Source organism: Macrotis lagotis, chromosome 1, assembly GCF_037893015.1.
Source record: "Macrotis lagotis isolate mMagLag1 chromosome 1, bilby.v1.9.chrom.fasta, whole genome shotgun sequence".
NCBI classification, from domain to species: Eukaryota; Metazoa; Chordata; class Mammalia; order Peramelemorphia; family Peramelidae; genus Macrotis; species Macrotis lagotis.
This window is the reverse complement of record NC_133658.1, coordinates 542,308,549-542,332,537: the sequence shown is the minus strand read 5'-3', so window position 1 is coordinate 542,332,537 and position 23,989 is coordinate 542,308,549. Positions and strand designations below refer to the sequence as shown.

The window sequence follows — 23,989 nt, the reverse complement described above, 5'->3', positions numbered from 1 at the left end:
TAATGAGTAATTTAGGTCATAACTCTCTTTTCCTGAGTCACTAGACTTGCCCCACATCCTGTAACTGACTATCAAGTTTCAATGTTAAGAGAATCCATTATAGATGATGCTGACACTAACTGGAAATAAGCTTGCCTTTAATTACTCTGGTTTCTCTTTACTATAACATTTCCAAGACTGAGACACATCGCTCAGAGAAAGGAGTAAGAAAGTCTAGTTTCTATTTTTATAAAATTTATTCCTAGTTTAATTGCCTGAATTCTTGAAGAGAAAAATGATTCTTTTTTCCCTTTTTTTGGTCAAATGATTTCAGTTGGTTATTTCTTCTGGCTATTATTACAGTTTTGCAGTCAATAAGATAATGTAGCCTAAATATCTCACCCTACCCCACTTACTACATCTTTAGGCTATACTAATTCAAGTTTAGTATCATTTATTAAAAGTTTACTTAATGTGTACACAGAACTGTACTGGACTTCTAGGAAAATACAACATTTAGCTGAGACATATTTTCCTATCCTCTATTAACTTTAACAATGGAAGTTGATGATGGAAAGAAGGTAAATGAGACTAGAGATTCAAAGCTAGATTGAGGTATGTATAATTCTACCCTCTCCTGCACAGCATAAAATTTGTCAAGTGTTATACATCTTGAACCCAGAAGAAACAGACATAAAAATGAGAAATTTTACATTTTAATAAACCCCCAACTGCCAAAGAAAAAGAGTAAGAAATCTGTGCAGTAATGGATAGTGTGCTGGACTTAGAATCAGGAAAATATGAGTTTGAATCCTACCTCAGACACTTAGTAGATGTGTGGCTCTGGACAAATTATGTAACTTCTCTCAACTTAGTCTCTTCATCTATAAAATACATATAATAATAGCAACTATCTCGAGTTAAAAGGCTCACAGGAATTAATATATTTAAAGTGCTTTGCAGTCATTATATATATCTATATATATATATATATATATATACACACACACATATATATATATGTGTGTGTGTGTGTGTTAGCTAGTATTTTATAACTCTCAAGTTACAGATACAAAACTGATGACCTGTTCACAGTAGTAAATGATTTTTCCTGTTCCTATCTTACTACCCACAATATATTTTTGAGACATACCAGAATAGTTTCATTAACTTCCTTGATAAAATTCTATTTAAATACAAAAGACTAGGACCTTGGTTTGACTCTGTCACTGTAAAATAACCTTGGGCAAACATGAGAAGAGTGAAATAAATCAGAGGGGTTTTTTTTCTATTTTATTTTCAGTTTTGAATTCTCTCTCTCTCTCCCACCCATCCCCATCCCATTTAGAAGGCAAGAAAAAGCATTGCAAATATGTAGTCAAACAAAACAAATTCCCACATTAGCTATGTTCCAAAAATAAAAGAAGAAAAAAAGAGAAGGGAGGGGAGGGGAAGGAGAAGAGCAAGAAGCTCTGATTCCTTTTGTGCTACTCTCTCAATCTGAAGGTGGGTAGTAGTCCTTTAGATTCATGATTTTAGACCAGAGAGATCCATATACCCGATTGTTGGGGGGGGGGGGTGTTAATGTTTTGGTACTTATTCCAATATAATTTGTTTCCTTTATAATCTAATTATTTTTATTTTATTCAACTTAAAAACATATTCTGAGAAAGATTCACCAAATTGCCAAAGGTATCATTCATGAGACACAAAATAAAAACACTGGATACACAATCTCCAAGGTCCTTCCCAAATATATGACTGATTCTAAGTAGTCATCTAGTTCCAAAATGTTTATAAAATAAAATCTAATAAACCCCAATAATTTCTACATCAATAATTAAGTATCTGGTACCATAATCATATTCAAAATCATCATTAAGCTCTAGGAAGGATTCTCAATGCTAAGTGATCTAATTGATCTCTAAGGTCCTTTATAAGCTCTAAATTTTTTATTTTATTTACCAAAAATTGATTTATGGGTAGCCATGGACAGAGTACTAGTACTAGAGTTAAAAAGACTCCTTTTTGTGAGTTCAAATCTGGAATCAGACTAGCCCTGTGTGACCCTGGGCAAAGTCACTTAAGCCTGTTTGTCTCATTTTCTTCATCTGTCAAATGAGTTGGAGAAGGAAAGGGCAAACTATCCTAGTATCTTTGCCAATAAAACCCCAAATGGAGTCCTGGAGAGTTGAACATGACTGAAAAACAACTGAACACCTGATAGTTTCTACCCAAATGCCAAGAGGACAACTGCCCTTTGATCCCCAATTCCCCAAAACAAAATTCATTATCATTCTCCTTAAGCTCACCTCTCCTCTTAACTTCATTAGTTTCTTCAGTCTCCCAGAACTACAGCCTAAGAATTAATCACTTTCACTTATTCCCAACACTAATCAGTTGTTTTGACCACCACATTTCTCACCTGTCTCCTTCTCTCTACTAAAACCACAATCACCCCAGCTTAGACCATCAACAGCTCCTGTACACACTACTAAGATAGCCTACTAACTAGTCTACCTCTTCTTTGTATGCTATCCTCCACAGCAGAATATGAGCTCCTTGAAAACAGGGACTAAGGGGCAGCTAGGTGGCGCAGTAAATAGAGCACTGGCCCTGGAGTCAGGAGGACCTGAGTTCAAATTTGACTTCAGACAATTAATAATTTACCTTGCTGTGTGACCTTGAGCAAGTCACTTAATCCCAGTGCCTTGCCAAAAACAAAAAAGAAAAAGAAAACAAGGACTATATTTTAACTTTCCTTTGCATCCCCAATGCTTATGGCACATAATGAGAAATCAATATTTATTGTCTGATTTAATAATAAGTCTCTCATCCGGTCTCTCTCCTTGTCCAGTCCATCCCCACCCCCCACCCCCGCAGCTCCCAAACTGATACAGGTTCAACTGCATGGCTCCCTTACTCAAGAAGCTTCCTATTGCCACCAGGATCAAATACAAACTCTTCTGCAACTGGCTACAGTCTATCTTCAAGTTTAATTATAAATGACAACCCTAAATTCACTCTATGCTCCAGCCAGATCAGTCTACTTGCTAGCCCATACACATCATTTTCCTTTCCTGAGGTAGGCTTGCTTGCCCTCCACGTGGGGAGAGAAATGTGAGTGATGCAAAGATGGGCCTCTCCTAACTTTGAGAGATGCAAGCACAGGTATCTCCTAACTCCAAATCGGTGATTCCAAATCGGTAAACATTTGCATCACCAAGGCTGTGTCTCTCTGTTGGATGTCCTGATTCTCAACTTAATGCTATTCACACTATACCAAATTTATGTAGATTGAGGGGTAAAGGCACTGGGTGGAGTTTTTTAACCTAAACTTTCAGCTCCTGCCACCTAACACCAAAATGTTCTACTGTTCCTCCCCTCTTACATTAAAACTAAGAATGCATTTCTTCCTTCATTATGAACAATGTTTAAATTTCATTAAAATAATACTCAGCACTAAAATTTCAGACACATTTGTTTTAGAGCACATTTTAAGACAAAGAAAATGTACTTAAAAGTAATAATCACTTAGGTTAATTTTCATAGTGTTTCACATATGTTGTTTCATTTGACCTTTACAAGAAACCTATGAGGTAGCTAACACAAATATTACCACTTTACATATAAGGAAAATGAGATTCATGAAAATTAAGGTACCTGCCTAAAGTCATATAACTAGGTTGAGCATGTTTGCACACATCTGTAATCCTACTACCAAGGAGGCTGAGACTGGTGGGTCATTAAAGTCTAGTAGTTCTGATACTAAATCAAGAACCATTATGAGATGAGTTAAGCTCCCAGCTTCTGAAGGAGGGAGGAATCAACATAGATCAGAAACAGAGCAGGTTAAATAAAGCTACTGAGTTGTGGAAATGAGCCCAGGGGTAGTGAATGCATTTCCAGTCCCCACATATCCTCACTCACAAAAGTCACATATCTAGCAAAAGACAGGAATGGCTTTTGTACACCAAGGTCTCCTAGATCTAGGATACCAAAAGGGAAAAATAGAAGCAGTCAAGAACAACCAAAGGCTTATTCACATTTAAATAAAATCAGATAAGCACTATTATATGCATTTCTGACATAGAAATATATACAGTAGGCAGAAATCATTGCCCCAAACTGAAACTAAACACAGATTTATTCACTGGCCTCTATAATAATTTATTTTTCTGTTACTAATAATAGAAATAAAACCTAGTCTTCCCAAAAATATATATTCAGTAAAATTTTAAATGAAAACATAACATATTTCTTTTATATATTTTAAAAAATGCATTCTACAAAATTATTTAGTGCCTAAAGAGACTTCTTATAGAAGTTTTGAGGAAGTTGATATATTCAAGGGTGTCTACACATTTATAAATATATATTTAACTCAAGCAAAATCATCCTAAATCCATTACAAAATATTTATGTATTAAAAAATTCCTGTTTGAAAATACACATTTCCTAAAGAGTCAATTCATAGAATTACTGCCTCCACAAAATAAATTTTTACAACAAAACCAAGTAGTAATTAAAAAAGCAGCAAGATGGTCCGTTATAAGAGACCAACAACCTATTTGAGTTTCACGCTGTGTCCATTACAAAACCTACCGTATCTTAGCATTAAATAAAGCACAAACTTTCAGTATGCAAAGCTCATTTCACATGGAGAGAAGAATAAGAGAAGTAACAATTCTTACCATAAGTAGTCTCACAAATATGTAAACCGGTGAACCTCTTCTCCACTGTACTGTATTTTAAAAAGCTTAGACTCAGACTTTCCTTCTTTGAATGTGGCACCAAGATATGCAAATGAGCTGCCCAACTTACCCCACCCTCTGAAAAAAAAACCCAACAGCAATAAAACCAAGCTGGCAAATGTGATCCTCAAGAAAGTTGATATTCAATTTCAATTACATTTTATTTAGCAAAGTATAGTTTTACATTAAAACATACGTAGATTTTTAATGGAATGCTCATTTGTATCTATAAACAGCCAAAGTTACTCCTCTTTCACACCCAGTCAAGTATAACCAAAAAAGTCCACATATTCTTTTTTACCCTTACCACAGCTTCCTGTCTTCTACATCTCCATTTGAGTGATGAAAATATAAAAGGTCCCAGCTCCTCCTATATCTTCAAGTACAATAAAAAAAATCATTCTGGTTTCTACCATCCTACCTCTCACATTTCCTCATTTTAAAATGTAAAAGCATATGGTTTTGTTGAGGGTTTAAGGAAATATGTGTGTGCATATCTATGTACGTTTAAATGGTTAGCTAAATGATCTAATAACTCTCCGAGTCAGGAAATCTGTAGAGGTTTTTGTTCACAGAGGAAAAATAACCAAGGCCAAGGAAGGCAAGCTGTTTCTAGGCTCTGACTTCTACCATGATTCACCCCTACTTTCTGCCATAGCCACATGGCACTGACTGCTCCTGCAGTGAGGATGAGGTGTGCCTCTTTCTACCAGGGCAAAATTGCACACATTCAAGTACCTTCCACATCTGAAAAGAGTATTCACAGTATTACACAGAAAAGGGCAGGTACCCTCCATTGTTCCCAATATTTTGGAGAAGCCATGTTCATTGCCCATACCATTCATTTAAATACAAAGTTTTTCCTTATTTTATGCTGCTCTGTAGAGTGCAGAAGAAAAAATTCATACGTGAATAAAAATAGGACTCATTTGATGCTGATAAATGGCTATGTTTCTGTTACACGCTTATATTTATAAGAGGAAGGAATAATAAAGGGAGGGGAAATGTTAACTATGGAGTCAAAGTGTGGCTCCTACATTTACAGTCTTTGTAGCCTTAGATAAGTTACCTGTTTCAATTTCCTCATCTGTAAAATGAGGAAAAGTTGAATCAGATGGCCTCAAACGTTTTTCCCAATTCTAAATCAATAATCCTATAATCTGAAGAGTAACTCTCAATCATTGAGCAATGATTAATCATCGACCTTAACAAAGCATTATGCCAAACCCTGGGGATGCAAAGACAAAAATCAAAGAATTTCTGTGTTTAAGGAGCTTACATTCTAATGGAGGAGCTAACATATACCTAAGTATATCCATAACACATTCCAAATGAATATGATGTGATTTAGGAAGGGCATATACTAATCACAGGGAAGACCAGGGAAGGTTTCATGCAGAATGTGATACTTGAAGGAAATTCTGAAAGTAAATCAAGGATTCTGAGATGGAGGTAGAGGGAAAATTATGACAGCATGAGGGATAGCCAAAGTTCATAGATGGAAGGCAATACCATGTGGGTATTAACAAACAAACAAGAAACCAGTATGGCAGGCTCACAAAGTATAAAGGGGAAAGCAATATTTAAGAAGACTGGAAAAACAGAAGGATCAAGTTTGGGAAGAGATTTAAATAGAAGAATTTCTATTTGACTAGAGGCAATAAGGAAGCACGAAAGCTGTGAGGGGTGGAGAGTCAGGAAGACTTGAATTCAAAACCTGCCTCAGATACTTACTAGCTGTTTGATCCTGTTCAAATCATTTAACCCTGTTTTCCTCAATTGTCTCATCTGTAAAATGAATTGGAGAAAGAAAATGGCAAACCACTCTAAGTATCTTTGTCAAGAAAATTCCAAATGGGGTTTTGAAGAGTAGGACACAAATGAACAATAAATAGAATGATGACCAAGGGGGTAATATGAGTAGACATGAAATTTAAGAAAATCATTAGAGCAGGGGGGAAGGAAGCAGTGGGTAAAGGGGAAGGTTTAAGAAAGGAAGACCAAAAGGGAGACTACAATTGTCCAGGCAGGAGATGATAAGGACAAAAATGGTAGCCATGGTTGGACACAACTGAACAATGCACTCACAACAACCCTGTAAGATAAATATTATGACCCCCATTTTACAGTTGAGGAAAGGGGCAGCATTACAGCATGCTAAGGATTTGGGGAGGGGGGAGGGAGGTAAGAGAAAAATTAAAACATTTTCACTTATTTTCTCAGGGATGGCTTTAAGAGGGAAAAAAAATTCAAAATATATCTACCATCCTTTGAATTTTTATATAGACTAAATTAAGATAAACATGAACATATAAAGTAGATTTGAAAGGGAGAAGGCAATGAGAAACCAACCAATTTCTTTTTTTTAGGATTATAAGCTTTTTTTAATTTTTTTTATTCTCATTTTGTACAAATGTGTTTTTTTTACATTAATAAAATATTCTTGTTTAAGAGCAAATGAAATACCCCCTCCCCCCATAAATATACACTTGCTTGAGCAATAAAGTAAAGGGGAGAAAAAAATTAAAATTAAAAAAATAATAGTAATAATTGTAGGTATGGCCAGGTGGCACAATGGATGAAGCACCAGCCCTGGAGCCATGAGCACCCGAGCTCACATCCAGCCCCGTAGACCCAACAATCACCCAGCCGTGTGACATGCAAGCCACCCGATCCCCACTGCCCTGCAAAAACCAAAATGAAGGGGGAAAAAAGACCCAAAATAAAATAAAATAGTAATAATGGTAGGGGTGGCTGGGTGGTGGACAGAGCATTGGCCCTTGAGCCAGGACCACCCGGGTCCAAATCCAGCCTCAGACAACCAACGATCATGCTGCTATGCGTCTCCAGGTAGGCCACCCAGCGCCATTTGCCCTGCACCCTCCCCCAAATAAAAATAATAAAAAATGTGCTTCAGTCTTTGTTCCAACACCAACAACTCTGTCACAGGTGGATCACATTCTTTATGGTAAGTCCATCGCAAAAGTTACTTCCATATTTTTCCAATGTTGCCATTGTTCATTGCAACTCCCTCCTTTCTTATTTCTCCACTACCATGTACTCTATTTTCTCTCTCTCCTTTCACTGACTCTGCTGTAGGGTAGCTGAGTGGCGCAGCAGACAGATCCCTGGTCCTGGGGCCAAGAGGCCATGAGCCCCCTTACCACCCCTTAGGCCCAGCATCCACCTGGCCCTATGGTCCTGGACAGGCCTTCCAATCCCAGCCCCTTGCAAAAAGTATAAAAGAAAATGTGTTATATCTGACCACTTTCCCCCCATGGTCCATCCTCTCCTCCTTTATTCACATCCCCACCCCTTCCCCCTGCTCCCCCCTCCTTCTTACTCCAGATGTCTATACCCCATTGAGTATATATATATGCTGTTTCCTCTCCTAGCCACCTCTGATGAGAGCAAAGGTTCCCTCATTCCCCCTTGCCTAGCCCCTTCCATATCATTGCAATAGCTCATTGTAATAAAGAAAAATCTTATTATATGAAATATCTTGGCCTATTCCCCCCCTCTCCTTTTTCTTTCTCCCATTCCATTTCCCTTTTTTTCTATTGACTCCATTTTTACAGCATATTTTATCTTCGAATTCAGCTTTCTCCTGTGCTTCAACTATAAAAGCTCCCTCTACTTGCTCTATTAACTGAGCAGGTTCATATGAGTATTATCAGTGTCATTTTTCTATGCAGGAATACATGCAGTTCATCACCATCATTAAGTCCCTCATATTTTCCCCCTCTCCTCCACTTCTATGCTTCACCTGAGTCCTGTATCTCAAGATCAAACCTTCTGTTCAGCTCTGGCCATTCCAACAGGAACATTTGAAATTCCCCTAGTTCATTGAAAGTCCATCTTTTTCCCTGGAAGAGGACATTCAGCCTTGCTGGGTAGTTCATTCTTGGCTGCATTCTAAGCTCTTTTGCCTTCCGGCATAATTATATTCCAAGCCCTACAAGCTTCCAATGTAGTTGCTACTAAGTCCTGTGTGATCCTGACTGCAGCTCCATGATATTTGAACTGTGTCCTTCTGGCTGCTTGTAATATTTTCTCTTTGACTTGGGAGTTCTGGAACTTAGCTATTATATTCCTAGGGGTTGGTTTTTTGGGATCTCTTTCTCGGGGGGATCGGTGGATTCTCTCCATTTCTATTTTGCCCTCTGCTTCTAGAATATCAGGGCAATTTTCCTGTAGTAATTCTTTGAAAATGATGTCAAGGCTCTTTTCCTGATCATGACCTTCAGGTATTCCAATAATTTTTAAATTATCTTTCCTAAGTCTGTTTTCCATATCAGTTGTTTTTTCAATGAGATATTTCATATTTTCTTCTAATTTTTCATTTTTTTGGTTTTAAAGTATTGATTCCTGATTTGTGGTAAATTCATCAATCTCCCTGAATTCTATTCTTTGTCTGAAGGATTTGTTCTCCTCAGAGAGCTTTCTTATCTCTTTTTCCATCTGGCCAATTTTGCTTTTTAAAGCATTCTTCTCCTCAATAACTTTTTGAACCGTTTTATCCATTTGACCTAAGCTGGTTTTTAACATGCTATTTTCTTCAGCATTTTTTTGGATTTCCTTGACTAAGCTGCTGAATTCATTTTCATGTTTTTCCTGCATCTCTCTCCTTTCTTTTCCCAGTTTTTCTTCTAACTCCCTCATTTGATTTTTAAAGACTTTTTTGAACTCTGTCATAGCCTGAGCCCAATTTCTGTTTTGCTTGGAGTCTTTAGATGCAGGAGCTTGTGCTTCCTCATCTTCAGATTGAGTATTTTGATCCTTCTTGGGCTCATTTGCAAAATATTTCTCAATGATGCTCCTCTTATTTCTCTGCTTGCTCATTTTCCCAGCCTGGGCCTGGTTTTGCGGTGCTTCCTGAGCTTTTGGGACACTCCCACAAGGATCTCAGTGTGTGAGGCTCTGTCCTCCCTCCTGGTCTGTGAATGACCATATGGGCCCCCCTCTGCCTTGGGGCTGAGGTGGGGGGGGCCTGCTGTTCTATGGGGGGCCTGGACTGTGATAAGGATCTGAATGTGGTCAGAGCCCCAGAGTCGGGTTCCAGGGGCAGAGGACAGAGCTCTGCTGTCTCTCTCTTCACTCCCCTCCCTAGGTTCAATGGGCTCATGCCCTGGGGGCTCCTGCTTCTGTTTCTGGATCAGGGCTACTGAAAGACCATGCTGCTTGCTGTGTGCCCTGAGGGCTGGGCTCCATGTGCTTGCTCTGGCAGAGGTTCCCTGCTGTTCCCCCACTTTGTGCCCCATGTTCCCTGGGGGGGCAGCTCAGGAGACTCTCCCTCTGCTGTGAGCCACGGCTCCCAGCGCCCTGGGGCTGCCTCTGGGAGGCTGAAGTTCTTTCACTCTGGCAGGCCGCCCCTCCGACCCCGGGGAGCAGAGCCTTTCTGCCCTTTTCCAGGTTACCTTGAGTAGGAGAACTGCCTCGCTGAGTCCCTCTGTGGGTTCTGTCTCTTGAAAGTTTAGTTAGAGTCCTTAGTTTCAAAGTTTTATCAGAGAGTGCCTAAGACTTGATCCTTTATTGTCGCCATCTTGGCTCCACCCCCCCAATCAATTTCTTAAGCAGAAAAGTGATACTGAGCAAAGTTATGCATTAGGAATATTACTCGGGAATTTGTGTGAAGAATGGACCAAAAAGGGGGAATAAATAGAAGATGACAAGGCTAATAGTATTCTAGTGGAGAATAGGTAAAAAAGTCACCACACAAGTGGTGGAAGAACAAGTAGAAGGAACTGATGCAAGAAACACAACTGAAGTAGAACTGGACAGGACCTGAGAAATGACTGATACACTGAGAGAGGAAAATGGAAGAGTTAGTCAGACATAAGAATTTGTTAAGTGCTTCCTACAAGGCCAGTTACTATGAAAAGTACTATAAAACACAAAGGCAAAAAACCAAGGCCTGTGTCCTCAAGGACCTTGCATTCAGTAGGAGAGAAAATATATGAATTACTAAGTTAACTGTTAGCAACTATACAATAATATCTAAATCATTATAATTAATATAGTATTTTTATATTTATTCCCAAAGAGAAAATTCTGCAATTTTTTTTTGCAAATTGAACAATTATTTCTAAAAAAAAAAATAACCTTTAAGGTTAAATATTTCTTTGTTCTTTTCATTAGCAAAGTGTATGTATGTGTATATGTTGTGTGTATGTTGTGTGTGTGTGTAGAGGGCAGAAATAGTAAATGAAAATGGAACATTTGAGATATCTCAGATCAGAAATTATATGAACAAAATGGAAGGAAAGAATACAAATGTAAATGCTTTTATATTTATATCACCTTATCAGGGCCTTTTATTTTAACTATATTTTAAATGTAATGGAGAAACCATATGCCTCAAAGGCAAAGTTCTTGGGACTATCATAAAGCAAAAATAAATCCTGACACATTTTAAATTTTTCTGACATTATCTAAGATATGATATATACAACAAAATTAAAGTCAATGTGAATTTAAATATAACTTTAAAACATGATTTGCTCTCATAAATGTTCCAAAAACATAAATAAAAATATTTCCATCATATATTATAGAAAGAAGGAAAAAGTACTATGTATTTAGCCATAGAAATATTAAATTACATGGTGATGAATACATTACAATTAAGGATATCTATGAAAAATGAAAATTCCACTTAATTATAATGATAGTTGGGGGGGAATCATCCCACCTAGCAATTCAAAACAGATAGAACATGAATCATGAGTAAGCTGACCATTCTGGCTATCAGAAATAATATCCAAATACCAAGCAAAATTTATCCTTCGATGCATTCCAATCACAGAGCATAATGAGATGAATCTTCAAAAATTAGACAATTGAGTTCTATAAGCAACAAACACAGTCACAACCAGTTTTAAGTAAATTTCATACAGAAAACACAAGAACAGTTTCACTTTGTACTCACTCTTACAAAGTTGTCAGGGAACAAACCTCTTCTGCCTTTAACCTGTCCTTCCCACCAGCCTCCATCTTCCTTTTTGATGTTGGTGATGATATCACCCACGCTGATTGTCAGCTCATCATCATGCTGAGCCTTATAGTCGAATTCCACTATCGCCTCCACTGGAACAAAAGAAGAATATCAACACTAAGTTAATTAATGTTGAAACCCATTACTGAAGATGCCATGGAGTCAAAATTAAAAGAATTCCCCAGTTATAAATATATTAAAATAACACTTGTTATGGTAGCAGATTTATGAATAAATCCAAAGAAGTGATATAAAATATTGAATGGTAAGACACAGACACACACACATACACATACACACACACACACACACACACACACACACACACACACACACACACCTGGCAGCTTCTTTAATGGTTGGTACATGAGCAACATGCCTGCAAGCATGGAAAGAAGGAAAATCCACACTTTCAGCTCTATCACCATAATAGATATTCCTATGATGGAAACAAACAAAATATGCCAAACCTACCCTGGAAATTTAAGAAAACATCTTTCCTCTCCATCTTCAGTAGAAGCTAAAAAATCTAATTTTGCCATCATCAAGAAAGGAAGTCTCATACCTTATATTAATGGTTCTCAAACATTTTTTAGCTCATGGCATATCATCATTCTTATCATTACAATAATTAAAATAACATATAACAACTAGCATTTATATTATGCTTGAATATCTACAAAATGTTGTACATATATTGTCTTATTTCATCTTCACAACAACCCAGGAAGGTAAATGCTATTATCTCTAATTTACACATAAAGAAACTGAGGAAGAAATTTAAGACAGCTAGTTCCCATCAGAAGCAGGATTTGAATGAATGTCTTCCTGATTCCAAGGCCAGTACTCTATCTATTGTGCCAGTGGTAATCAAGTAAAGTAGAAACAATGTCACTATTTAGTGAATAAGGATCCCAGTAGGTCACAGATTGACTTACTTTTAAAATGTAATGTTATCTATGTTTTATTGCATATTCATTTCTTTTGCTAAATATTTCCCAATTGCATTTTAATCTGGTTGCTTGTATTCTGAAGTATTGTAGGCTGTAGGTGTTAGATCCTCCTAAATGATAGCACCTAACTGACTACTATTATTCTTGGCCAAGAGGAGCAAAGGTGTCCTAAATGTTTAAATTAACATTAAAAAAAAGTCTAACTGGGGCTTTAGATTCATTACTCCAAGCTTTAGGGTTTTTCTAAACAGCAACTGTCTTATCTTGATTGCCAAGAAGAGCACACAACAGCAGCCTATTCTTTCTGCTCCTATCCCTATCTCATATTGCTTCATCTGGCCCCCAGTCCCTCTCAGTCCCCTCAAGTAATGAATGTTCTGGAGAACAGAGCAGTCAAATGTGGAAAATAAATATATTTTACTGGTCTGAAGTATGTTTGGAGTTAGGAAACACCGTTGTAGTTCAATCCCTAGAAGGAAGAGGAGGAAGGGAAGGGGGAGGGAAAAGGAGGACGGGGAAGGGGATGGAAAGGGACAAAGGGAAAGGAAAGAGAGGAAGAGGAAAGAGTGATGGGGAGAGAAAGAGAAAAGCAAAATTAGTAGGCATGGGGGAGAGAGATAGAGAGGAAAGAAAAGCAAAAGAAAAGAGACAATAAGTAACAATGAATTGTGAACTATCTCCATTATGTATGTCACAAGACTATAATGTTTGATACAATTTACACATAGATAATGTGTATATAAAATATAGAAATATAATTAGAATGAGCACTACCTTAGAAATCAAGAGATCCAGATTTCACCCTAACTTAGCCACTAACTAGCCATGTCAGTTTACAGGTCCATGGACATTTCTCTTGACCTAAATTTTCTCATCTGTAAAATAAATACAAGATCTCTGAGGGCCTCCCACCTCTAAAATTCTATAATTCAATTGGGGGGGGGGGGGTGATTGGAAATCTTGCACTTTTCTACACATTACCATTACAACAGGGTCAGATATGGCTATATTTATTTCTACAAATGTAATACAACCTAACTGCCAGGAGGCTAAAAGGATTCAAAGATAAAAATAAAACATCCATCCCCTCCTTACAATCTACAGAGTCAAACTGCTTCACTATAAGTTAAAAACAAGCTTTCCTTTCTAAGGAAGGCGCCATATACTTCCAGTCTTCCAAGTGGGAATCACAATTCCCTGGAAACTCCTATTGATTATTCTGGTGCATATTATCTGATTTACAGCCAATTCATCAACCCAGGTCCCTGTATACCTGGAGCCCTACCTACAAATCAATCTTCTGGTCACTGCACTACTTGTTACTCTCCACCAGAGGGAAGATAAAGCAGAGAGAGTTAGGTAGATCTTAAAACTATGTCCATAGGTTTTTTCTTATAGTAGTATTAATTGAAGGAAGAGAATAAGACTGCTGGTCAAATGGGAGTTTTGAAATTATCATGGATATATTTCACATAAAAGAGTCAAGAAAAAGCTTTTGCACTGTAGTGGAACGGGGAAGATGAGGTGGAATGAGTGAGCTTTCATTCTCATCAGAAATGGCTCAGAGAGGAAATAGCATATACACTTAAAAGGGTATAGAAATCTATGTTACCCTAGAGAAAATTGAGAAGAAAGGGATGGAATAAGGGAGAATGGGGAGTAGGTAACAGAAGAGAGGGAAGATCGTGGGAGAGCGTACTAAGATACAACATACTTCTGAGCAGGGACAGGGTGAAAGGAGAAAGAGAACAGAATAAATGAGAATGAAGAGGAACAGAATGGAGGGAAATATAACTAGTAACAGTGATTGTGGGAAGAGATATTGAAGCAACTTGTTTGATGGACTTATGATAAAGAAGGTAACTCATCCCAGAGACAGAGTCGTTGGAATGTGAACACTGATTGAAGTACACTTTTTTTCTCTCTCTCTCTCACTATTCTTGAAGTTTCTCTATCTTTTTTTGGGGGGGGGGGGGTGTGTTTATTGTCACAACAAGATTATTATAATATAAAATAAATGAACCAAATTGAAATTATCATGAATAAACAAGAGTAGATTATACATGAGAATAATATTCTCTATGATCCAGTTATCTGGCTTATTTGTAGTTGCTAGAATATTCCATCTCCAATCTTTGTGCTTTTTATGCAGATTGTTCCTAAGCTGGAGAACTCTCTCTTCTCAATGCCACCTCTTAGAGTTCTGGACTTTGTCAAAGACTCAATGTGAACCTCATCTTCTTTAGGGGGACTTTCATTACATCACATTTGTATGTTTTATATATATATATATATATATATATATATATATATATATATATATATATACATATATATAATAAGTTCCCACAAGATAGTTTATTGTATGCATATATAATGTAACATATTTTATACATATTTAACATAAATAGTCACATAAGATATCTAATGTATATGTCATGTAACATGTATAAATGATATGTAAGTAACTAGGTACAAATAAGATGTCTATATGCAGAACATGGAGTACATATTATAACATATATAACTAGGTACCTAAAGGCATTGTGCATGAGTAGTATGTTATACAAAACATGTAAATTGCATGTGAACAACTAGGTACCAACAAGATATCTTGTCTGTCTCTGTTCTGGGTATGTATGTATGTATGTATGTATGTAAAGCAGGTAGTTAGATGGCACAGTAGATAAAGAGCTAGGCCTGGAGTCAGGAAGATTCATCTGGCCTCAGACAAATCTAGCTTCAAACACCTAACTGTGACCCTGGGCAAGTCATTTAAGCCTGTTTATCTCAGTTTCTCATCTGTAAAATGAGCTGGAAAAGGAAATGGCAAACCACTCCAGTATTTTTGCCAACTGGGGTCATGAAGAGTCAGACAACTGAAACGACTGAACAACAAAACCATATAAATAACATGTAAATAAATAGGCACATACAAAATATCTTGTCTCCCATATTAGAATGTGAACTCCTTTCAGGCAGGGATTATTTTGCCTTTCTTTGTATTCCAAGAGTTAAGTTTAACAAATATTTGTTGGCTACTTCAATTTGAAAAAAAAAAAACCAACTCATTCATTGAGAGACTGGTGAAGTATTGAGCCCTATGTCAAGCACTTAAAAAGATAAAAAAGATCAAATAAAATAGGTGCTTGGCCTAATGGACCCCACAATCTAAGGAGGGGTTCAGGGGACCTGTAACAATAGTTATAATTTAAAATGATTTTTCCATAAAGCAAGTAATTAGGCAGCAGTTCTCAAACTTTTTGGTCTCAGAACCCTTTTACATTTTTCAAAAACTACTAAGGAGATCAAAGTATTTTTTATGTGCATGCTTACATATCTATCAATATTTGCTGTGTTAGAAATTAAGATATTTGAGTACCATTACCAAATTTTAACCCCATAGGTCCTCTGAAAGGGTCCCTGGTGGCAGCTAGGTGGTGCAGTGAAATAAAGCACTGGCCCTAAAAGAGTCAGGATGATCTAAGTTCAAATTTGATCTCTGATACCTAATAATTAGCTAGCTGTGTGACTTTAGGCAAGTCATTTAACCCCATTGCCTTGCCCCCCCCCAAAAAAAATGGTCCCTGGTATCTCTAAGGGTCTCTGGACCTTTAAGAGATGATGTAATCAAGTATCTTAGAAAGGGAAAGCTACAAAAGGTATGGGAAAATACTGGACTTTATTAATATTAAAAAGATATCTCGGGTATCAATAACAATTGACCCACATTCCTATTTTCAGTTAGTCAACAAGGACTTTTCTATGTGCTTCCCATGAGCCTCATGATTTCCCATTAAACAAAAAAAATTTTTTTCAAAAATCTTCATACTGATTAAGGGATTTTTTGATGAAGTTATAATAAAGGATCTGATATGATTTATCAATAATACTACAGAGCAATGCACATGTTCAGGCACACAATGGACTAAAAAGGGTAGTGAGCAGGAGATCCCACTGGCTTCACTGTTTTTTAACTATAAAAATGTAATAGAAACTAAGCTCTCTGAAGGACTCCCTGAATTTTTCCTTTTTTGCTGCCTTTGTCATACTAGAAAAGTCCTTAATACATTACAGGTGCTTAGAAAACATATATTATTGTTTGGCTTAATTAAAGCCTTTCTACATCTGACATCATGGTTTCCCATCAGCAGAACTATCATTCACCCATTCTTCCACAATGAAAACCTTACCTTTATCTTCGAATCTTCCTCACTCTCAGCTCTCAAATCTATTCCCTGAATTTTATTTCCACCCATCTCTTCCTTTGTATTCTCATTGTTACCACTCCAGCATAGGCCACCACTACCACAAAGACTATTGTTAACAACCTCCTACTAGGAAATACTATTTTTATTTTGCCCCCCCACCCTGACCAATTCATCTTTTTCACCATTGCCAAATGAATCTTCCTCCTGTATAAATCTAGTCAGATCACTCCTCTACTCAAAAATAATCATTGGTTTCCAATTGCCTACAGAGTAAATTAAAGTTCAAAACCTTTGTTTGCAATTTCAAGATTCTCAACCTACCTTTCTAGCCTTATCTCATATTATTATTCCCCTCTGCTGATTCTGATCAAAATAAACTTTGAACATTTCATTCTTTCACTTTGGTGTCTTCATTCATCTCTAGCCTTGGTGTATGTTCATTCTATCTTTGTAGCAACTAACTACTAGAAATATAAATTAATGAATTATTTGAGTTCTATTTTTCCTCTGTATGAGAGTAAAGAATCTCCAGAAATCAAGAACTAGATGAGATTCAAAGCAGAAGCGATCAGGGAACACTTCATGAAGGAAATAGCATTTGAACTTGGCCTTAAAAGATGGATAGAAGAGTCTCAACACACACACAGAATTTCAAGGGGAGAGGTGGAAATGATGGCCCAAAGGCAATGGTGTGAGCAAAGACCCAAATGTCAGAGAAAGCAGGAAGTGTGTGGAGAAGAGAATATTCAATAAGCAATAGGAGTTATGGAAGGAGTTTTGTACAGAGAAGAATATTGTCAGATCTCTGCATAAGGAGATTTAATCTGTAAGTAGTATATAGAAAGATTAGATGAGAGAAAAATAGAGGCATGAAAATTAATTAGTTGCAACAGACCAAGTGAGTGGTAATGAGGATTCCTTTTAGATTAAAGGCAGTGAGAATAGAGAAGAGAGGATGAAAGTAGGAATTGTGGACCTATTACTAAAAACAGGTCCTAACGACTAGATTGAACACAGATTTAAAACAAAGCACTGTAACCCAACTTACAAGTATTTCAAAACACCAGATTTTGTTCCAAAAACAAATTACTCAATTCCTCTGAGGCACCATGCCTCAAACATTGGTCCCAAGACTTTCCAAATAACAACAGAAGTTTACACACATTTAACCCATTTTGGTTACAAGATCTCTCAATGGATCCTAAGACTAGAAGAAATATCAAGATAGACTGAAGTTTCTTTACCAATTCACACTCAATATGGCAGTGACCATCAGTAGTTATCACTCACACCATTTACTGGGTCCCCAGTATGTGCTGTGTCATAATTACCACAACAGTCAGAAATATATAGAAAGCATCAACTCATATTTGATTAAGTGCAAATAGCAACCCAAATTCAAGTTCCATCTCTTGTTTGGGGCTTTTCTCCTCCTTGAGCAGTTACATCTTGCCACATAGTACAATCCAGATCATTTTCCTTGATGTGTAAACCTATTTACCCCTTTCCAGTTGTCTGAAAGTTATATAATTATTAGTTATTGGCATAAATTGGGGCTAGAGGGTCATAAGGGACTGGAATGTTAAATCCAGAAAGCCCCTAACCTGAGGGCCCTGTTTCTATCATCCCTCCCATTTCTTTACTCTCATCATTATGTACCATGGTCATTTATCAGGTGGCCAGTCTCACCTTAAGGATAAACAATAAGAAATCAAAGTAATCCATCTCAAAGAACCACAAAATCATGGAATTTAACACAGAAGGAAGCTAAAGAGTTCAACTAAATTCAATTCCTTAATTTTAAAGTTGGGAAAACTAGGGCACAGAAGAGGAAAATAACTTGCACAGTCATATAACTAGTTAGTGATGGAATTAGCATAAGATTCCAAATCTCAATGCCTTTTCTATCACACTAGTATTCAGTATAAAAGGAGATAATACAACAGTCACCTACTATAAACATGCAAATGCACAGAAACATAAACACATACCAAACCAATGATACTATTGATATTTTCATTGCATGCTTAGATCTGTGATCTCATATGGACTTCTAGATCAGTGCCTTTTCTATCACTCTAGAATTTGATCTAAAAGAAAACAATATAACAGACACCTACTATAAATATGAAAATGCATGTAAACATCATACTAAACCAACAATATTACAGCATGATTTATCTGTGCTTCATTGCATGCATAGATCTATGATTGAAGTATGGACTTCCTGGAATAGTATAAATCACAACCAATCTCAATCCTCCCACAAATTCCCAAAAGGATCTACACAATATGCTGATGGGCCTTCCTCTAGGACAACAGTATCAAACTCAAATAAAAACAGGGCCCACTATATCATACATAAGGAGACCAGTGGGCTGCATATTGACTTAAAAAATTGCAAATAAATATTATCTGTTTTACTGTTTTTTAATTATTTTGTTAAATATTTCCCAAATACATTTTACTCTTGTATCTTGTATCTAAGGATATTGTGAGCCTCATGTCAATTTCAGATCAATATGTTTGATGCCACTGACCTAGAGAACCTATGTAATAACAGAAATGGCTATCTTTTAAGTTTCAGTCTTGTCACACAATTGACCAAATACCCTTTCTGGTCAGGCATTTCTTGCATGACATTTTATATAGTATGCCACTTCTTACATAAAATTATTAGTTCAGTATTTGTAATATGCTGTAGCCAATTTACAACTGCACTGTTAACTCTTGATAAGTCAGTAAATCATGAATTCCATAGTCACAGAAAATCACTAGAAGAATATGGGTTTAAAGAAAGCACTATGAAATTTCTCAATCTCAAACACATTTTTTTCATTCAATTTTAATTCTGGGTCCAGTTCATTTTTCATCTTCACAGACCATCCAAGATAATTGTCCAGATCAATCTGTTTATCATGGTCTAAGCAAATGGAAGTCTTTATTCACTTGATTTTTCCTATATAGATTATTAAACTGATTGTTTAAGTGTTTACATTCAAGGGAATAATAACAACTAGTATTTTTAATGCCTACAATGTATGCATTTTCATCATTTCTTAAGGTCCTCACAACAATCCTATGAGTTAGGTAATATGATCACCATTTTACAGGTGAGGAAACTAAGGCATATAGAGGATAAGTGACTTGTCCAAAGTCACATAGCTAGTAAGTGAGACTGGATTTAAATTCAAATCTCCCTGACTCCAGAATAATAAGCTAAACCTACTCAACAGCCTAACTAATATTATTATTTAGAGTGTGACATTAAGTGAGATTGTAGGAGTGATTTTTTTCCACCTCATCTCAAAGATTTAGACACTGAGGACAAGGGAAATTAAGTAATTTGCCCAAGAATATATAAATAGCAAAAACCAAGATTTGAACTCAGCTTCCTCTGGCTCCAAATCCAATGTTCTTTCCTAATAATCATGATGGGGCAGCTAGGTAGTGCAGTGGACAGAGCATGGGCCCTGAGTCAAGTGGATCTAAGTTCAAATCCTGCCTCAGACACTTAATAATTGCCTAGCTGTATGACCTTGGGCAAGTCACTTAACCCCATTGTCATGCAATGGATAAACAAGCAAGTAAATAAATAAATAAATAATCACAATTGGAGATAAGAATATGAGGAAATAAAGGAGCCAATGGCAGCAATCTAAATTGGATTAATTAGATTACTGGTCAAGTGATTAGGAATACAAGCAATATAAGCAATACAAGCAAATTCATAATTAACCTTGAATAAGTCACAACCTTTCTGAGACTTGTCTCTATTTTTATATAAAAATAGAATTTAGACTAAATGATCCCCTAAGATCCTTTCTAGCTTTAAAATTCTAAGATTTTATAACTTCAAATGTTTGATCCAAGAAAAGAGATAAGAGTTAATGGATATATGGAGATAGGGACAGAAAATAAGATTTTAGGAAAAAAGATTAGGCCAGCAGAGAGTAGGAGCAGCTGGAAATCATGGATTCTCTCCTATAAGCCAATTGCAATGATTAAAAAACAAAATAAACAAACAAAAGAAACCTAGGGCTTCACTTGCTGTGACCAGTGGAGTCTGGCACTGAAATTCCTCCCAAGTTTTCCCAGCTCCCTCCAGATGGGGCATTCTTTGAGGAGCTTTGAGCAGGACAGATGGAAGTCTTCCCTAGGGGTAGGTATCTATGTAATGAGGGTGGAAAAAATAAAGATAGACATTTTTGTGTTCAATAAAAAAAAATTTTAATTATGTGCCAAAGCCTGAAGGGTGAACAGAAATCATGAAGGGTCATGGCCAAAGAAGCAACAAATTATATCTAGGTCACCTGGGTTGAGAATAGCAGAGACAAACTTTCTCCTACCTCTGTGGTGTCAAAGTCAACTAGAAATAGGTCACAGACCAGTACATAAGTACCCCACAGGTCAGATACTGACTTAGCTTTTAAAATGTCATTTCATCTGTTTTAATCTATTTTTCCATTCTTTGTTAAATATTTCTCAATTATGTTTTAATCTGGTTTGGGCAGCATTCCCTGGCTCAGTGTTAACTACCTCTGCCCCACATCAAAATTCTGTTTCTGACTCTTTCTACTGGTGAATCAGTATCGATGCTGGGTCTGACTCCAAAGTTTCAGAAAATGAATGGACTTCCTGAGCCTAAGCCTTCTTCTACTTCCTAAGGTATTTCCTCCTTTCTATGCAAGGAGAACAACAGGAAGGGGGTCAAGGGTGAGGGAAAGTAGACAAAATGAATAACTCACTCTTCCAGTTGTAGATGGAATTTTAAATTACTCCAGTTTTAATTGTGGGAATCAAGGACAATTCACTTCAGCTATTTGGAATTCCACTTATCTAAAGTTGCTTAGGATGAGATCTACACATCAGAAGATGGATATAGAGCTCTAAGAGCTCCTCTCATCCAACCCTGGAGAACAGCTAGGAGTCACAGTGAATAGAATCCCAGACCTGGAATCTGGAAGACTCATTTTCTTGAGTTCAAATCTGACCTCAGACACTTCCAAGATGTGTGACTGTCCCTCAGCAAGTCACTGAGTGCTGTTTGCTTCAGTTTCCTCATCTGTAAAATGAGCTGGAGAAGAAAATGGCAAACCAGTCCCATATCCCTGCCAAGAAAACCTCAGATGGTATCACAAACGTTGGACACAATAAAAAAGACAAAAACAACAACATCTGACCTTCATTTTAGGTGATGACTTAAAGTATTCTGCCATAATCACAGAAAGAGTTAAATGGAAGAGCTGGAGTTGAATTTAAGTCTATGATTCTAAATTCACTCTTCCCACTGCACCAAGACGAGAGGACTCCTAAAAACCCTGTCCTCTGTAAATGCTATGATAGTCTTTTCTTGAATTCCTTTTGGCTTATTTCATCAAAAATTTGAAGCTTTCTATCAAGATGCAAGGGATAGATCTGAAGTCAGAGTTCCAATAAGAGTTCTGTTGTTTAGAACCTGTATCTCCTTGGGCAAGTCACAATTTCTCTGGGTCTCAGCTTCCTCAGCCATCAAATGGGATGGCTCGATAGCCTCCAAACTCCCTCCTAGCCCTAAATCTATGACATGAAATCAATGGTCCATGGCTAAGCCCTAGTGGACATCAGTGACTCCTGGTTTGACAGACCTGCCTTTGACCAGAAAGTTCCTATGAGGTCAAATACTGGTTTTTCATTTAGGCAATGAATGCAGAGCTCTCCTGAGCTCATCAATTCAGCAAACTCCTTCTAATCCCCAGTATGCAAAGTTAGCTAGTTCCTAATCTCAATGCCCTTGTGATCCATGGGGAAGGAGGGCAAGGGTGTTACAATATGAGCCATTCAGGGGCGGCTAGGTGGCAAAGTGGATAAAGCACTAGCCTTGGAGTCAGGAGTACCTGGGTTCAAATCCGGTCTCAGACACTTAATAATTACTAACTGGTCCCAACTTGGTCCCTGTGAATCTGCCTAGCTCTCACAATCAGATATAAGGAAGCAAATAAAATTTTATCAAGCATCCACTGTGACAAGGGTTGAAGAGATATTATCTCATTTAATCCCCACAATAACCTTGAGGCATAGCTGCTATGGAGGTAGTCAAAGGTTAAGTGACTTGCCCAGGGTCACCCAGCTAGCATCTGAGACTAGATCTGAACTCAGGTCTTCCTGACTCCAGGCTCAGAATTCTATCCACTGAATCACAGAGCTGTCTCCAGGCATAGAACAAAAGTCCTGAAGGACCAGAGAGCTACAGACTTCTAAATATGTGACTAACAAACTGCCAAGACTTGGAATCTTCTGAGCACTTGTGTTCCTTCTTGGTACCTTACCCATGATTTCCTCACAAAGGCATCATGAATAAAGGATGGGGGGGGCTTAAATGGTCAGAAAGACCTTGGTTCAAATTCTGCCTCAGACACTTACTAGCTATGTGATATATGGTAAGGCTCTTTTACTTTCCTCATTTGTAAAAGGAGGATGACACCTGCAGTAATTAATTATCTCATAGGGTGGTGGTTATAGTCAATCAAGGTGTCCTTAATGATACTGAATGATAAAGTCTGCAAAAACCATCTTACTATTTCTTTGTTCTCCATACCAATGCTCAAACATTAGGTATAAGATCTTAGAACTAATTTCACCACAGGCTACAGTAATGCTCACCATGAGTTTCTTAACCATTAATACATACCAAACTAGTTAGTGATTTCTAGGCTTTAAGAATACCTTGGTAAAGTGAGTCATCTTAGTGAACCAAATTAAGGTCAGACTTCAGGTTCTAATGTGACAATTCAACCTGAGCTTTCTCACTAGCTTAGCCATTAACAAGGGTAACCTACAGGGATGAACAATGTCTATCCATTGCAAGGATTCTCAACCTAGAATCCTAAACTTGTTTGTTAATTTTTGATTTCCATGTTTCAGTATACTGAACTTGGTTTCCTTTGTAATCCTATGAATTTTAATTTATGCTTTTAAAATATTGCTCTGTGAGCATTACAACTTCCAGCCAAGATGGTAGAGAGAAGACAAGCACAGTTCTAAAAATATTGCTCTGAGAAGGAATCCATCAACTTCACCAAAGAGATCCAGGGCATTAAACAAAAGAGTTAAAAACCC

The 23,989-nt window shown here is 37.1% G+C and overlaps 1 protein-coding gene across 5 annotated transcripts in view; it reads right to left on the bottom strand.

Annotated features, from left to right (window-relative positions):
- The window catches only part of SH3KBP1 (SH3 domain containing kinase binding protein 1), a 451,877-nt gene that overhangs the window by 375,012 nt on the left and 52,876 nt on the right, over positions 1 to 23,989 (bottom strand). For 3 of the 5 annotated variants that reach the window (XM_074214287.1, XM_074214288.1, XM_074214289.1), the window contains one exon: positions 11,662 to 11,819. In XM_074214287.1, coding sequence (XP_074070388.1) covers positions 11,662 to 11,819 — 158 coding nt within the window. Of the gene's footprint in view, positions 1 to 4,673; positions 7,158 to 11,661; positions 11,820 to 23,989 lie in introns of those variants that run through there. The other 2 variants (XM_074214290.1, XM_074214291.1) reach the window with 2 other exon arrangements.